At 44.0% G+C, this 16,452-nt stretch overlaps 1 protein-coding gene and 1 long non-coding RNA gene across 3 annotated transcripts in view; one reads left to right on the top strand and one right to left on the bottom strand.

Annotated features, from left to right (window-relative positions):
* The window catches only part of LOC119243302 (uncharacterized), a 39,268-nt gene extending 31,605 nt beyond the window's left edge, over positions 1-7,663 (bottom strand). For both annotated transcript variants that reach the window (XR_008551415.1, XR_005124687.2), the window contains exons 1-2: positions 7,574-7,663; positions 6,154-6,229 (exon numbers count right to left, since the gene is read on the bottom strand). This is a non-coding gene — a long non-coding RNA (uncharacterized LOC119243302). The remainder of the gene's footprint in view (positions 1-6,153; positions 6,230-7,573) is intronic.
* Positions 1-16,452, top strand: part of STK32A (serine/threonine kinase 32A) — a 122,186-nt gene that overhangs the window by 80,746 nt on the left and 24,988 nt on the right. Inside the window, exons 6-7 of the mRNA XM_037509002.2 lie at positions 994-1,031; positions 10,850-10,939. Coding sequence (XP_037364899.1) covers positions 994-1,031; positions 10,850-10,939 — 128 coding nt within the window. The remainder of the gene's footprint in view (positions 1-993; positions 1,032-10,849; positions 10,940-16,452) is intronic.

Below are 16,452 nucleotides of genomic sequence, written 5' to 3'. Positions count from 1 at the left end.
GCAGGGCCCGCTAGCAGCAGCGGCGCTCTTTTCTGATTAAGGTGCATGGCTACAATAATATCCGTTTCGTGGAGACTGAAACTCTATTTGCCATCCCCCTAAGTATTTACCATCAAACTGCTCCCTTCATTGCAAAAGGGTGGGTTTTGTTCCCGGCCTATGGATTTGAGGGTCCACTTATGCAGGGAAGACTGGTCTAAATCCTTTCATGAACAGCCAAGGAATAACACTGAGTAATTAGCCAAAGACACTATAGCATCGGCCCCCCAAAAGATTAATATCTCTGCAAGTTTAAGATATAACCCCATTGTAGAGCATATTTTTCTTATTTTATAGTCTTTATTTTTTGCATAGAAGAACTGGGGTATAAGTCAGAGGTGAGAGGATCCACCAGAGACAGAGTGGGGAACAGAACAGGCAGACTGACTGAAATACACTGCTGAGGGTAGCAGCGGGCAGGACAGGAGAGGTCTGCCACGCCTTGTGGGTCAGCTCCCTGGCTGGGGATCGGACTCAGGCTGCAGAGGTGATAGTGCTGAGATTTAACCCCTAGGCCACCCTACTTTATCGTCTTTAAATTACTTCCTCTGTGTAACTCCAAAAATGATAATTAACACTGCCACCTTATGACAATTTAAATTCCCCCCACGTGACCCCAGGGAACAAATCTTACGTGCTTTGATATCATATACTACTGACATTAAGAGTCTGAGCTTGTGAGTGAGAGAGACTTGGGTTCAGAGCCATTTTACTAGCTCACAACCCTGCGTTAACTTATTTTAACCTTTTTTAAGCCCCAGTTTTCTAATCTAGAAATTGGGGGTGTTCATGTAACTGTCTGATTCACCAAGAATTGAGATGGTGAATGATAAGGGGCTATTATATTATTTAACCCTAGTTAGAATTCTCCAACATTTTTGTCTTTACCCTTAAGCTCTCTTTGTTTGCTTATTTTATTATAAGCAACTTTCTGTTTTCTTTTTCCTCCCCTAGGGATATGAAGCCTGACAACATTCTGCTTGATGAACATGGTAAGGAAATGATTATTTGCCGTCAACTCACTGACATGCATACAAGCCCACTATCCCTGGGACACAGCAGGACAGAGAGGTGGTCTCGCTGAACCCCAATGAGTTCATGGACCCACTCCATGTTAGGGGAACTTTATTATTTACAACAATAGCATAGTACACCTGTATACCTTAATTAACATGGAACATACATAACAAGAGTCACTCTTTCGTATTTCTTCCACTTTTACTGATTTCAGGAAAACCTTCAGGGTTTATTTGGTGCTCATTGCCCTGATATCTTTATAGCACTTAATTGTCTCCCTCCTTTCATAAAGACAGTACTGGTCTCTAGCCCCAAGCATTTGGCAGGCAATACTATCTACCTAGACATTAATAATATTATTTTGTTCTCACTGCCTGCTTCAATGCTTTCCTTCTTAGGTGTGCAAATTGGTTTTACACTTGCAGAAGAAATGGCAAGTTTTCTGTTCAAAGATTTTTTTTCAGTTCAAAAAATCAGTTTAAAGAAAAGTATAAAGTTGATAACAGTACATGTTGTACCCAGACAGGAAAGTGTTATAAGGCCTTTGAAATCATGGAGGTGATAAATGAATGCCTCAAGTCCAAGTAATACTAATTAAAGATATCTTGTAAAACAAGCCTTTGTAATGGTGATTAAATTATGTAATCTCTTCCTAATATTTATTTTAATGTACAATTAGATTATTGGTACATCAGAGAAGACCTGTCAGACACGCAGCCTGCAAATTATAAATGTTACAAGTGGCTATAAGATACTTGTTCTGCTTTTAAGAAGTTGCTGGATGAAGGATTCCCAAATCTGCAAAGCTCTTTCTTCATTCAGTTTTTACAAAAGGGATTTGCAAGTGAAACTGAAAGTCCAAGTACCATCTATTGCTCATTATTTATTTACCTAGTTTAATTTTAAACCTGATTTGCCAGATCCCACCTGTGCCAGAGGGCTAAGAAACACTTTTGTGTATGACCTCCAATTTCAAAGGGTAGGATCGTTACTTATTTATAGACTGTCTAAAATGATTTTTCCCACTTTGTTCCAGTGCCTTATTCCTCCCTTGACTTTACTTCTTCTGACATTTGGGAACAGATTCTCTGAATCTCAGTAATGTGAGCAATGGGGAGACTAAGCATGAAGGTGACTTTCATGGAAACACAAACTATACTGGCCTTAAACAGGAAGCTCCTGGGCACAGATCCTCTCCACAGAGTGTCCCAATTCTGGAGGATTCCCCCCCCTCTCTAGAGGCCACCTTTGTGCAACTTAGGGAAAGGTGCTCTCTCTGCTACTACCACCCTATAAAGGTGCTGGCAGGTCAAGCAGGGGCCAGGTTGGGGTTCTGTCCCCACCTGCTTCCTCAGTCAATTGCCTTAATGCACAATACCTGTTGTTCTGCCACTTGTTGAGGTGCTGTGTGGAGACATACAGGTCCTGTCAGATCCAAACCTTTCCAAGATTTACTGTCATTTGAGATGGGTGTTTTAATCTTAGGTCTCAACTATGGTTTCAGCTGATTTTATTGAACTATTTTCTCCTGATTTTCTCAGCAACTTAATGGTTGTAAATTAGGAGAAAGGTCAAGAAATAAGTTAATCTTCAAGTTTAACCACCCCTAGGGACCATCCTTATGAACGGTTAGTCGTGTAATGTAATTAAGAGCTTGGATTCTGGAGCCAGATTACCTGAGTTCAAAACCCAGCTCACCTCTCACCAGCTCTGAGAGTTTCCAGCAAATTATCTAGACTTTCTCTGCACCTTCATTTCGTCAGGGATCGAATGACTGCCTACTTCTTAGGTCACTGTAAAAACTAATGGGCAATATTTGAAAGTGCTTGATTGCAAATGTTTGCCATGAATGTACTCAGTAAAAGTTAACTACTGGTATAGTTCTGATTGGTTTTCTTCCCACAGAAAGTAGCCCAGATGAGTTTGTGTTGTTTTATCTGGCTTTGTCTACATCAGATAGTGTCCGGGTACTTAGTAAAGAAATATTTTCATTCTATTTGGGATTTACCAAAGATTCTGTGTGTCTACTTGTTCCATGACTTATGGTTAAGCAATTCTGTTTAGTCCTGAAATCTCGGGTAACTACACCTTTAGGCCCATTCTGGTTTTACCCGCATATGCACAAGGGGCTATGCCCATTTTTCAGGACATTTTCTTCTTGGTGGGGCCACGAGCGGTCAGCTGGAGGGGCCAGATCGAGTCCACATCTGCTAATGGTTGTATTATATACAAGTACACCTTTCACACTCAAATTTTTAGATTTGGACAAAAATCAAATTAAGCGCAGGCTTTTCTGTACCATGTTCCCATTCCCATTCTGAACCCTCCTTGAGAATGGCTACAGTTTATAAGAGAAAGTTGTTTGGGGAAGATAGCATATGTGAAGGGGACAGGAGCACACGGACAAAAGAGATGGATGGACAATCATTCTCTAAATATGGTCCCGGAGAAAGTAAAGTTTGAGGTTATTTCCTTTCTGTTTATGCAGATTCTGAAAAACTAAGACTTCCAGGCATTGCCCAAGTACCATCATTAACCAGTTTTAAATGTACAAATTCCTGAAAACCCTTCACCCCTGAATTCATCTTACAGCGCTGCTCTTGTGAGACTCAGCTCAACCACAAATGAATGCTTGCCTGTGGAGTGTCTCCTGGGAGACTTTTCATGCTTCATATTTGGAACATTCATTTGTCTGCTTTTTCCTTTATGATAGCTTACTGCCTGTGGGCCAACATGTCCACCCCTAGCATAGGGACTTCAGCAACTGGGGAGGGTGACACCCCCTGTGACAACCTAGGCAGGCTCCCCAAGTGAGTTGTGCGTGGCTCACACAGCTAACATCTCCAGTCTGCACCATTCAATAATAGGCAGAAGCTTGGTTCTCTTCTTATTGGTTCTTTTTGATTCAAACTGGTTTCTTGCATTAGAAAAGACTGATATTTAAAGGTGCCAAATCCTTTTATAAAATGGAGAATCCATACTGTGAAGGTCTATTCCCTCTACATAATCTGACTTAAAAGATGTTTTCAATTTAGAGCACGCCTGTTACTGGTTTCTCCAAATGTCTTGTTTGCCAGTTCCAAGCCCAAGACAGTACTGGATCTTGACAGGCTCATCACCCACTGCCTAACATATATTTTCACATCCTCCCAATCCAAAGGCTGCATGCAATTCTATCAATCCCATAGCATCTAAAATTCATGTGGTTCCCTTAAATTATTTAGGAAATAAATGCAGCATGCCAAGGAACAATCCTGTCTGCCTGGGATATCGGAGAAATGACAATTATGGCACCATCTCTAATTTAGTTTTCTTAATATCACCCCTTGTCACATGGCACAGAGAAAGGCAAAAACTCAATGGGGGTGTGAACAGCTAAGTCAGCTACCTTCACGGCTTCTCCTCAGAGTCCCCCCACACTCCTGACAGCAGTGGCCGGCTGCTTTTTAATCTATAGAAATGTAAAATAATGTACCCCATCCCCAGATAATCAGATTAAGATCCAGCCAGCATCTCAAAATAGGCATTTTTAACAGAATCCCAGAGAAACATGGTAAATCCACACTAAACATTTATAGGTAGGGGTACATTTTGAAAGCCGGGCACAGTGTCCACTGATTGATTTCGGGGCCCTGGAGGGCTGTGCTGGGAAGAGCCCCAGGCTGAACACAGGCACAGCATCAGGAAGAGCAGAAGGAGTGGCAACAGTGGCGGCTGGACTCAATGACCCAATACTGTGAATGTGGGCTTTGAAGGTGACCCTGTCTCTTAAGGTGCAAAGGAGGAAAAGAGGAAAAAAACTCCTAGGGTCTAAATCAGGAAGTTCTGAGTCTTGTACCTGAAACACTTCACACTAGGACAGTGGCTCTAATTGGGGACATTCTTGATCTTCTTCATCTCACAGGGGATGCCACTCAATGTCTGAAGAGTGTTGATTGCCAGGATTCCAGCCAGGGGTAGGGAGCACATGAGCATCTGGGGGGCAGTGTCCAGGAATGCTACTAGTTCCCTCTAAGGCACAGGACAGGCCTCCATGCCAGAGGACTATAGGTCAAGATGTCAATACTGCCGTGGGTGAGAAACGCCGTCTCAGGCTCCGTAAGGGCCTAGGCGTAGGGGAAAAGCCGGCTGTTCCTCATTCACAAGTGTAGGGTAAGGTAAAAAAAAGTATCAGGCTTTTCTGCCCTCCCTCCATTAGGACTAATGATGGATCCCTGCGGTCCTGAATACATGCCTGATGGCAGACACCTGGAGTACAGTGTGGACATGCATAGGTGGGTACACCTGGGCTGAGACTGGGCTTTTAAGGGCAGCGTCACAGGGACGCTAGCAGAGCCACCAGCAGAGCAGACCAACAGAACAGCGAAAGAGAGTGAAAAGAGCAGAGAATCAAAGGCCACAAGAGAATGTCGGAAAGCCCAAAGAGAGAGAGAGAGAAGACTTGCTGGGGGCTGGGAGGCCTACCATCCTCCAGGCCCCCCAGTATCCCTGCCTGCCATGCACCTGGTAAATCCCAATAAAAGCCTGCAAAAGCCATTGAGGGCTCCTAGGACTCGCCTCCTTTACCCGGTCTGCTACAGTCATAGAGATCCTGCTCTGTGCCCCTCCTGCCGCTACAAGGCAATTCCTGTGTCCCTCAATCTGAAAGAGGAAGGATCTCCCCCTCTGAGCCAGCCCCCAGATATATTTTACAGCACAGGAGGGAGCCTGGAAAAAGGCCCCCAGGTGAGCAAATGGGAGTAGGACAGCTGAGGCTGGGGCGGGCATCCCTGGCTCTGTGGAGCTCTCATTTTCTCAGCCCGGGTTCCTGCAGATGCTGGTCCTTCCAGCCTAGGCCGCTGTGTCCTGAGGCAACCAAAGCAGTTGCTTCAGTTTAGTCATCTCCTTAGTCTGTGGCACATGAAGTTTTGGGGCAATTCAAAACCCGCCAGAGAGATCGTGGACCAGATTCTGGCTCACATCCTCGCTCTGCCACTTGTAGCCCCACAGCTCTTGTAAAACAGGGACTACTTCCCTGGGTGAAAGTATGCTTTACTTTTTGAAAACTGCAAAATTCAACGTTCACCCACATTCAAAAGTTATTTAAAAAGTACTTACCAAGGCCGGGATCTGCTGCTGAACCAGGTTTTCATTTACAGCAGTGATCTCAAATTGTATTGGGTACCAGAATCACCTGGGAGGGAGGGAAGGGGCTTGTTTAAACACTGGGGCTCCACCCTCAGTTTCTGATACAATAGGCTGGGGGCAGGGACCAAGAAATTGTATTTCTAACAAGTCCTATAGTCCTCTGGCGTGGAGGCCTGTCCTGTGCCTTAGAGGGAACTAGTAGCATTCCTGGACACTGCCCCCCAGATGCTCATGTGCTCCTGACCCCTGGCTGGAATCCTGGCAATCAACACTGTCTCCAGGCAAGGCTGAGGGTGCTGGCCTGGGGAGCACAGTTTAACTCCCCACCATCCTCTACCTTCTACACCAGCACAGAGTTGCTGAGGGCTGAGTCCCCCAGGAACATGGACGCCACTTAAAGTGGAGGCACTGCCTGCTCCTCATTTGAATCAGCTGTGGAACATCTAGTGTTTTTCCCATGGCTCCTCCCAGCCCTGCTGCTCCGAGTCTGAGGACATGGAAATCGAGGTGTGTATTTTGCAAGTCACACTGGAGTTTTTGATAGTGACAAACTGAGCAACTGTTGAACACGTGCTTCCTGCCCAATGCTGCACTAAGTCTTCCACAGTTATTATTTCACTTGCTCCTCTCAACAACCTCATGAGAGTGTAACAAGGTGGTCCCCAGGAAAGGGGGAGGTTCCAGGTTCCCTGCCCCACCCAAATGGAGGGTGGAGCTGAGCAGGGACAAAAGAAGCTTCAGAGGAGACTGAGGAAGGAAGGAAGTGGGATGGAGCCAGAAGGAGACCTGGAGGAGGCGCATGGAGCCTAGAGACACGTGAAGAAACTGCGCTTGTCTTTTGGTTGTGGACTGGGTGATACAGATGTGGGTGAGAGACCCGAGGGGAGGTGACAATGGCAGCTTTTATCTTGATTTTGATTTTGCTCTTTTCCTTCCGGGCTTGTCTGGTTGTTTCTGACCCTTTTCTGTGGGTCCCCACTGGAAGATGCTTTAGACTTGTGGCAGGCTTTGGGGCCTTGCTCTGGGCCGATCCCATGTGGATGGACTTTTACCCACGAGGGGACGGGTAACTTTGGGTGCTTGATTTAGAAACTAGATTGTTTGCCTTTCCTGTATTGTTTCCTAGTTTTATTAAAGTTCCTTCCCATTAAAGTCTCATATGTTTTGTGTTGATGTGGCAGATGGCAGAACCCATTTAAAATAGGCAGGTTTGTGGGGTCTGGGCTGCCCCTCTCCCTGCCCTGTAACAACAAGACTACTATAATCACCCCAATGTTGCCGGGAGACTAAATCCCTTTTTTCAGGTAACACAACTAGTTAGTGCTAGAATCCAGTCAAGCAGTCTGATGGCAGAAAACAAACTTTAACCACCATAAATCTCCAGGCTCACCTTGTTTGCACTAAGCCTTTGAATACTGATCTGATGTTTTGAAAAGGACCCTGAGGACAAAAGAGAAAAAGAAAAATCTGAGACAATCTGCATTGTTGATACAGCAGTATCTCTCCTGCCTTGGAGAAAGACACTCCCTGCTTCCTCTAATTGTATGTAGCAAACCTCTATTTATATGTTGAACATTTTGCTATTGCCTTGCATTCTGAGGACAAAGGGCCTTCTGCAAAGAAACTTCAAAACTAAGCCAGGGACAGAACCTTCCAAAGACAGCATCAGAATTGCTAACCACCAGATGGTGCCAACTACGTCCCCAGGCTACTATGTTTTGGAATGGGTGTGGTGACCCTCACCCACAACCCCCTTTCAGGCCCTTAGGCCCTTGTAAATCCAGCTAAATATCCCCAACCTCTGCTTGTCAACAGGACAGAACTCTTCCAGACTCTAGCCATTTGTTGATACTCTCCTCATTTGTTGATAAATAAATGAAAATACTTTCATTCTCCTCAAAATTCTGTTCTTATTGGTGAAGGGGAATTGACACCAGCAATTCCATTATCACCATGACAGAATGCAGTATTTAAAGCATCTGCAAGTAATGCCCTCCACAAAAATACCTTCATTTTAATTAGATGGGTGTTACTTTATTAAAATGTCATCATATAAAGCCAAACATCATTTGCACAACATAAAAGCGCAGAAATCAAGGCAGTGACATTCCTCTTTAGCAGCAGGCTGCGTGCTCTAGAGTGATAGTGAAGTGGGGCAGGGAGTGTGGACTGTGGGACATGGGAGAATCAGATGACATCCCCTCCAATTACAGCCAGATCGCATCAGAACCCCAGAAGCACGCAAATGGAAACGCCAACACTTCAAGCGCCTCGGAAAGCACATGACTTCCCTGCCAACAGCTAACATAACAACGGGCTTATATGCCTGAGCGGCTGGGGCTGCCCCTCCCCTCCTTTTGTTATAGGACAGGGAGAGGGTCAGCCCAAACCCTGCAAACCTGCCTATTCTACATGGGTTCTGCCATCCGCCGCATCAACACAAAACATAGGAGACTTTAATGGGAAGGAACTTTAATTAAACTAGGAAACAATACAGGTAAGGCAAAGAGTCTAGTTTCTAAATGAAGCACCCAAAGTTACCCATCCCCTCGTGGGTAAAAGTCCATCCATATGGGATCGGCCCAGAACAAGGCCCCAAAGTCTACCACAAGTCTAAAACATCTTCCAGTGGGGACCCACAGAAAAGGGTCACAAACAACTGGACAAGCCCGGAAGGAAAAGAGCAAAATCAACATCAAGATAAAAGCTGCCATTGTCACCTCCCCACAGGTCTCACCCACATCTGTGTCACCCAGTCCACGACCAAAAGACAAGCGCAGTTTCTTTACGTGTTTCTAGGCTCCATGCGTCTCCTCCAGGTCTCCTGGCTCCATCCTGCTTCCTTCCTTCCTCAGTCTCTTCTGCAGCTTCTCCTCTTCCTGCTCAGCTCCACTCTCTCTTGGGTGGGGCAGGGAACCTCCCCCTTTCCTGGGGACCACCCTGTTGCACTTTGAGCTGCAAGGACCCTAGTGCACTTTGTGAGGTGCACTTTCTGCCAAAGTCAGTGTTAGAGCTGCACTCCATGACTGAGCATTAGAGCTGAGTGGTAGTCTGGAACATCTAGTTCACCACACCATTTTTAAAATATATGTTGGTTCAACAGAGGAAAGACTTCCAGACTGCAATGTGTTAGGAGCAGAGTTCAGGGCAGAAGGCTGGTCTCTTGGGTCCCCCCATTTAGTGCATTTTATACAGCTTCTTCAGAAATAAAACTTCCTCAAAAAATTCAAACTAGAAATTTTATACTATTTGGTTACCTCGCTTCTGGGTATTAACCTCTCCTTGAAGAGATAACTTCACCCCCGTGTTTATTTCAGTGCTATTTACAATAGCCAAGAGCTGGTAACAAGTTAAGTGCCTGTAGACAGATGAGTGGATAAAGAAGGTGTGATCTATCGACACAGTGGAATACTACTCAACTAAAAAATAGAAAACTATTAAATCCTGCCATTTACAACAACATGGATGGATCTAGAGAATATTATGCTTGATGGAACAAATCAGATGGAGGAAGACAAGTACCATATGATTGCATCTCCCCTTGCTTTCCCTTGAGATTTTATTTTGTAGGGAATCAGAGAGGAACTACCTGAACTATCAGACAAGAAAATACTAACATCTCAGGAAAAACAAACAAACAACAACAAGGAGATAAGGGACTCTTGGGCAAAGAAATAATTCTAGTACCCACATTCATGTCAGCTTTCTGTAAAATGTTTATCTCATAAAAATTAAAAAGATCCCAGAAGAGGTGTTTGAGAATTTGATACCTTGAATAGCTCTTGGTTATCTGCCTTCTGTTTCTCACAGGTTGTACTAACTTAAAAGGCTGCCAATACACAGAAATTGCCCAAGTACAACTAGGGAGCCCTGAACCACCAAGGTTAAAACTTCCTGAGGTGAATCTGTTAGCAGGCATACTGAGGGACAAAACAGGACCCCCAAACTTGCTGCTCTAAATGGATTCAGCCATCCACTGCATCAAGACAAAACATGCTTTTAATGTGTAAGACCTTCAATAGAAAGGTATTAAAGAGAAAGAATATAGCCAAAACAGTTTTCCCGTGAAACACACAAAGTTCCCCATCCCTCATGGGACAATGCCCAGCAAAATAGGGTTGAACCAAAGCAGAGACACTGAGGCCCGAAAATGTGCCATAAGTCTAAGGCACCATGTGGTGGGGACACATAGGAAAGGGGCAGAAGGGGCAAGGCAAGTCTGGAAGGAGAAGAACAAAATCAAAATCATGATAAAGGTGCCACTGTCAGCCTCCCCATGGGTCTCCTTCCATGTCCCCCAAGCCTCTGGTACAAGTCCAAGGCCAAGAAGCAAGCATGGCTTCTTCTCACATGTCTCTACTCCATCCTTGTCCTAGTCTTCTTTCTTCATCCTTTTTTTTCCCCCATGTCTTCCTTTCCATCCTTTCTAGCTTCTCCTGGCTGCTCAGCTCACACCCTGGGTGAGGCAGGAAACCTGGAACCTCCCCTTTCCCTGGGGACTACATCTCATACTCTGGCTACTGGTTTAAGACCACACGGTCTCAAGGAGACAATAACTGAATTTTTCTTGCTGCACATAAAAGAATGTACAGACTAAGCTTCAGAAGCATGGCCTGTCTCTAGCTTGGATAGGACTTAACATTCTCTGTGGTCCTTCTCTCTCCAGGGCACGTGCACATCACAGACTTCAACATCGCAGCCATGTTGCCCCGGGAGACGCGCATCACCACCATGGCGGGCACCAAGCCTTACATGGGTACGGGCTTCCTGAGTGTCCGCAGTGACCAAGGGCGGGGCTTTTGTTTTCCTTTCCTACAGACACCACTTATTAGAGGTCTGATTAGTTGCAGCTAAGAAATGCCAAGTCCTCCCCGTCTGGTTCTGTGGGTCTGAGGTGAGCCTCAGAATTTTCCATTGATCAACCACCCAATTGGAAGGGCCATTGATTACATTTTGAAAACAGTAACTGATGAGTTATTTTGGACAGCTTTTACCACTCCCTAAGGAAGAGCATGAATTCATTCAAAAACTATAGCCTCGCTGTCTCTATACTGGAATTGTTTGATGTCATTCTTGCGAGCAAAACAGCAAGGTCTCCAGGCATGGAGTTACTTTCTAGAAAGGGGACTTTAAAAATAGAATCAATCAGAGATCGAAGACAGCAATAAAGAGCATGGCTACTCACAAGTGGCCTGAGTCCTCTTACAACCATTGTGTACATGATACTTCATTTCATGCTGTGAAGATTCCAAGGTGCCTTCCAAGTATAATTTTTTGTTTTTTGTTTCATCACAACAATCCCATAACATTTCCTTTTTTAAAGATGAAGGACTGGGTTTTGCCAAAATTTTAATCAAATTTTTCCCAGAGAATAAATGACAGGGTTAGTTTCCAAAATTGGTAATCCATCTCCCATCAATTTGTGTGAGCATTCAAAAACCAGGTGACAGTCTAAGTGGTGAGGTTGGAGACAGCCTTCTTTGTGTAGACCCCTCCAGTAGAGCCAGCTCCACCTCCCACTCAACCCCAGAAACACACAGGAGAACCGCTCCCCTCGGGGCATCTGGCATTCCAGAAGAGGGCCTTCCTCCCCTGCCCGGTTCCTCAGGCAACTGAATCAGATCTCAAAGAGAAGTGTCAGTTAAGTCTGGGGGCTGTGAGGAGGAGAGCCTGGTGCTCCATTCTCAGCTGGGTGTCTACTCACTGCCTGGCTGGCAGCTCCCTCCGCGAGCAGAGCCTGAGGCAGCCATGCTGGGTTGAGGAGTTTGAAGTCCAGTCTTACTGAGGATCTTTGCAGGAGACAGAGCTATGCAACAGTGTGAGTATGAGTGCACATATATGTGTGTTGAGTGTCTGCATGTTTATGTGTGTGTGTGTGTGTGTGTGTGTGTGTATGTGGAGTCATGGGGGGGGGGTTGTTGGGAGGGCAGATTTCCCAAGAGCCCTTCCAGTGTGTAGGGATGCAAGAAGGTGTGGAGGGAGGCACCCATTAGTATGGCTCACTGGAGACACCACCAGCCCCAATAGAGCCCAAATCTATCAGAATCTGGGGGTTACACCCCGGTGTCAGGTGGCTTAAAAGCTCCCTAAGTGATTCCTTTTTTTAAGTTTTATTTATGCATTCAAGAGCTGGGGTGCAGGGGGTGCAGGCCAGAAATGCAGGGGAGGGGGGTGAGAGGATCCACCAAAGACAGAGTGGGGAGCAGAACAGGCAGACTGACTGAAATACATGGCTGAGGGGAGCAGTGGGTGAGACAGGAGAGGTCTGCTGCACCATGCGGGTAGCTCCCTGGCCTAGGATCAAACTCATGCTGCAATGGCTGTGGATAAGTTCCTAGTGCTGCATCCTTTTTTTTTTTTAATTGAAATATTTTATTTTATATAATTCTTACATCTTTTTTCATCTTTGCACAATGTATGCATTTTCGTTTTTGTTATATTCCCCATACAATTGCACCCCCACCCCTTATTTTGACTCTAGTCCTTCCTTTCCACGTCCCTCCCTACCCTCCCCCTCCCCCATAGTGTGTCTCTGGTTTATAGTTGCTTGTTAATTTTGATTTTTACTTTGTATTGATTAGTCTTTTTCCTGGTCTCTTATTTAGGTTTTCTAAATTCCTGCTATGAGTGAGACCATCCAGTATTTTTCTTTTTCTTTCTGACTTATTTCGCTGAGCATGATCCCTTCTAGCTCCATCCATGTTGCTGCAAACTGCATGTGTTTATCTTTTTTGATTGCTGAGTAATATTCCATGGTGTATATGTACCACATCTTCTTGATCCAGTCATCTATTTTTGGGCCTAGTGCTGCATCTTAACCCCTTGCACCACCAAGGAGGCCCCAGCTCCCTAAGTAATTCTGCCATGCAGCCAGAGTTCAGAAGCTCTGCCATAGACCCTGAGCAAGGCAGCTGCTGGAAACAGGCAAAGGGCAATGGCCCTGGGGCCAAGCAGGCATCGGTTCAAGGAGCTCTCTGCTTCCTCTATTCCTTTCCAGTGTCCTAAAATAACAGGTAATTTCTAGGAAAAGGGGCAGGAGTGCTTAGGAGCCAGAGCAGTCTTCATCTCCATATTGGGGTGGCTGAATCCAGCCTGGAGTAGAGAAGCTTTACATCAGACATGAAGTTAGTTTTTAAATCCATAGGACTGAATTTTAAAGTATCTAAAGTAAATGCTTTAGTGAGCAAAAGGGATGAAAAGTTATTAGCAACAGACTGAATGATGATTAAGGGAGCCCCCTGGCCTGTAAAAAAATGGAGGTTAGCAGTGCGTGGTTGTTAGCAGAGGGCAGAAAATAAAACTGTGCACGCTTCTGCCTTACCTCGGGGAGAGGCTTAGCAGGCGACGTCGCTGGCTGAACTGGTGGTTAAGCCAGCCACGCTGCCTGGGCATAGACAGAACCAGTCACAGACAGAAGCTTTGAACTTGAAATCAAGGCCAAGAACAATGCCACTTTCTTTTAATATTTCATTTTCTTTCTCTCGTCGCCAAAGAGAACTAGTGAAAGAGAATCCCTGCCTGCAGGACCACCTCATTTTCCAAGAGAGAGAAATCTCGGGGGGAATAATGAACCTTCTTTTTTATGGTATTTGAACAACTGCAAAATTCCTGGCTTCCAATTACCAGTGAAGGGAAAAGGGTAAACCTCCTTTGTCACTTCTAAAATACTGCACACCTATAATTCAGCTTGTAGTGAGGGGTCTGCCCCCAGCTCTGGGCTCCCACAGGAAGGGCTATTATCTTGGAGCCAAATCAGCAAATGTGCATCTGGGTTTTCTAGTCTTGGTTTCCATGGTGAGAGGAGTAAAGGGAAGCCACATTCTCTCTCCCCAGTGATTTTAAATACAATATCCGTAAAATTTAATTCTCCTCAAAATTGGTATTTCTAGTCTTTTCACAACACAGAGCTAGGAGATTAGAATCTGGCCAATGTTCTGACCTCTCCATCAGCACCCTCATAATTAACAGTGACTCACATTTATTGAAAGCCTGTGATGGGAAGATGTGTTCAGTGTCTCATATTCATTTACTCATTATTTTTTTCTCAACAACCCAATAGGGCAGACTATAATTACCACTATTGTACAACGAGAATAAGAAGCCAGGTAATTTGCCCCGGATCACATGGCTAATCATTGAAAAAGTCTAGATTTAAAATAAACTGTCTGAAATTAGAAACTCAAGCTTCTTCTGGAAAGATTTTTTTTTTAATTTATTTGTGGTTCTTAAATGGTTGTAAGTCAACTCAGGTAAGCCAAAGGTGTGAGATGTGTTTCTTGTTTCATGAAAATGTAAATATCTAATTCTCATCATCTATTTTTTTAATCCAGAATTTTCCCTTGCTTTTGGTTTGTCTTTGCTTTGGTCTTTCTAAGAAGTGTCATGGGTAGAAGTCTGTTTTCTCCTTTTAAAAATCACGTTTCCAATAATTTGGTAAATCTAGCTGTCTTTCACCTGCAGCTTGGTGCTCCTGTAGGGTATAACTAGCAATTAAGTAAAAAGAAAAATCATTCAAAAAAGAAAAAGAAAATAGGCTGTTGGGGGGCATGTAAACTGGTCTAGCCCCTATAGAAACAGTATGGAGGTTTCTAGAAATATCAAAATGAGATCTACCATATGATCCAGCAATTCCATTCCTAGGTATTTATCCAAAGAATATAACACTAAATTGAAGAGATATATACACTTCCATGTTTATTATGGCATTGTTTATAATAACAAAGATCTGGAAACAACCTAAGTGTCCACAGATGCATGAGTGGTAAAGACGATGTGGTTTATATAAACAATGGAATAGTATTCAGCTATAAAAAGATGAATCTTGTCATTTTTGACAATATGGATGAAACTGGATTATACCAAGCAAAATAAATCAGAGGGAGAAAGGCAAATACCAGATGATTTCAATCATATGTGGATATAAAAAACAAAGCTGGGCCTTCCTGGTGGTGCAAGGGGTTAAGCAGAGCACTCATGCAGCCTCTGCAGCACGAGTTCAATCCCTGGCCAGGGAGCTGCCCACATGGCACAGCATACCTCCCTGTCTCGCCCGCTGCTCCCCTCAGCAGTGTATTTCAATATATCTGCCTGTTCTGCTCCCCACGCTGTCTCTGGTGAATCCTCTCACCCCCCCACACACACCTCTGGCCTATACCCCAGTTCTTGTATGCATAAATAAGAAACAGACAAAACCAAAAAGCAAACTCTTGAAATCTGACTGCAGACTTGAGGCTACCAAAAGGAAAGGGTGGGATGTGGGGAGCAAAATGGGGAGGGGCCCACTGAGCTGTGCTGAAGGATTATGGATTTGGTGGGTGTGGTGTGGACACATACATCTGGAGTGGTGAGAACCTGTACTTCTGGGTCATGAGGTAACAATGTTACCTCAATAAAAAATTATCTTATATAATAATAAATATATAAATATAATGAAAGAAATATCTAATCTTCCCAAAAAGATTATTTTAAGTGATACCTCATTGTGATATGAAAATAGCATTTCTTTGACTTTTGTAAATTGTCTGGTCATGATTTCTGCCCATTTTCTACTAAGGTGTTAGTACATGTTTCCTATTTCCATTCCACTCAGATTTCCATCTGATATTTCTTATTGGTGATATAAAGAATTCTAGCTTTTATATAATAGGAATAGTATTAATTTTTTGGTGTATTATATGTGCTATAAATAGGATTTCCTGCTTTTCAGTTTGCTACTGCTTCTAAGGCATCCCTGACCTAAAAAAATATTATCTAACATCACCAACTCATTAATTAGTCTTTTTACTCTTTTTAGCAAGATGTTCTTACCTCCAGATTTTCTTTTGTTTATTATTTTTTAGGAGTCAGTATATCTTTATTTTCTCAGTTTAGGAGAAGAAACTGTAAGTATGGTGATAAAGTAGTTCTCAGGTTTTGGGGATAAAACATTTTTTATTGAGTTGAAAACCAAATACAGCAGTCATATTTAGAAAGGAGATGGAAAAAAAAAAACCAGCCTCAAAGTAAAACATCCCCAACCTTTACCAAGAAAAAGCAACATTCTGCATGTCACTTTTATGGCACAGATTTTGTTTAAACGGTCTTTTTTTCATAACATTTTTTAAAGAAGTAACATTGGTTTACAGCACTCTGTGATTCAGAGGTAGCAAGTTCATACTTCTTCAAGTATATGTTACCACACCACGCCCACCACCCACACTCCCATAAACCTTCCCCAGAGTCTACTGGGCCCCTTTCCTTCTGTCCCCAACTGCCCCCTCCCAGGTCAGC

This window comes from Talpa occidentalis, unplaced genomic scaffold (assembly GCF_014898055.3).
Source record: "Talpa occidentalis isolate TD23 unplaced genomic scaffold, MPIMG_talOcc4v2.1 talOcc4.13, whole genome shotgun sequence".
NCBI lineage: Eukaryota > Metazoa > Chordata > Mammalia > Eulipotyphla > Talpidae > Talpa > Talpa occidentalis.
Note: the sequence above shows the minus strand (reverse complement) of the source record. Positions and strands in the feature narration are given on the sequence as shown.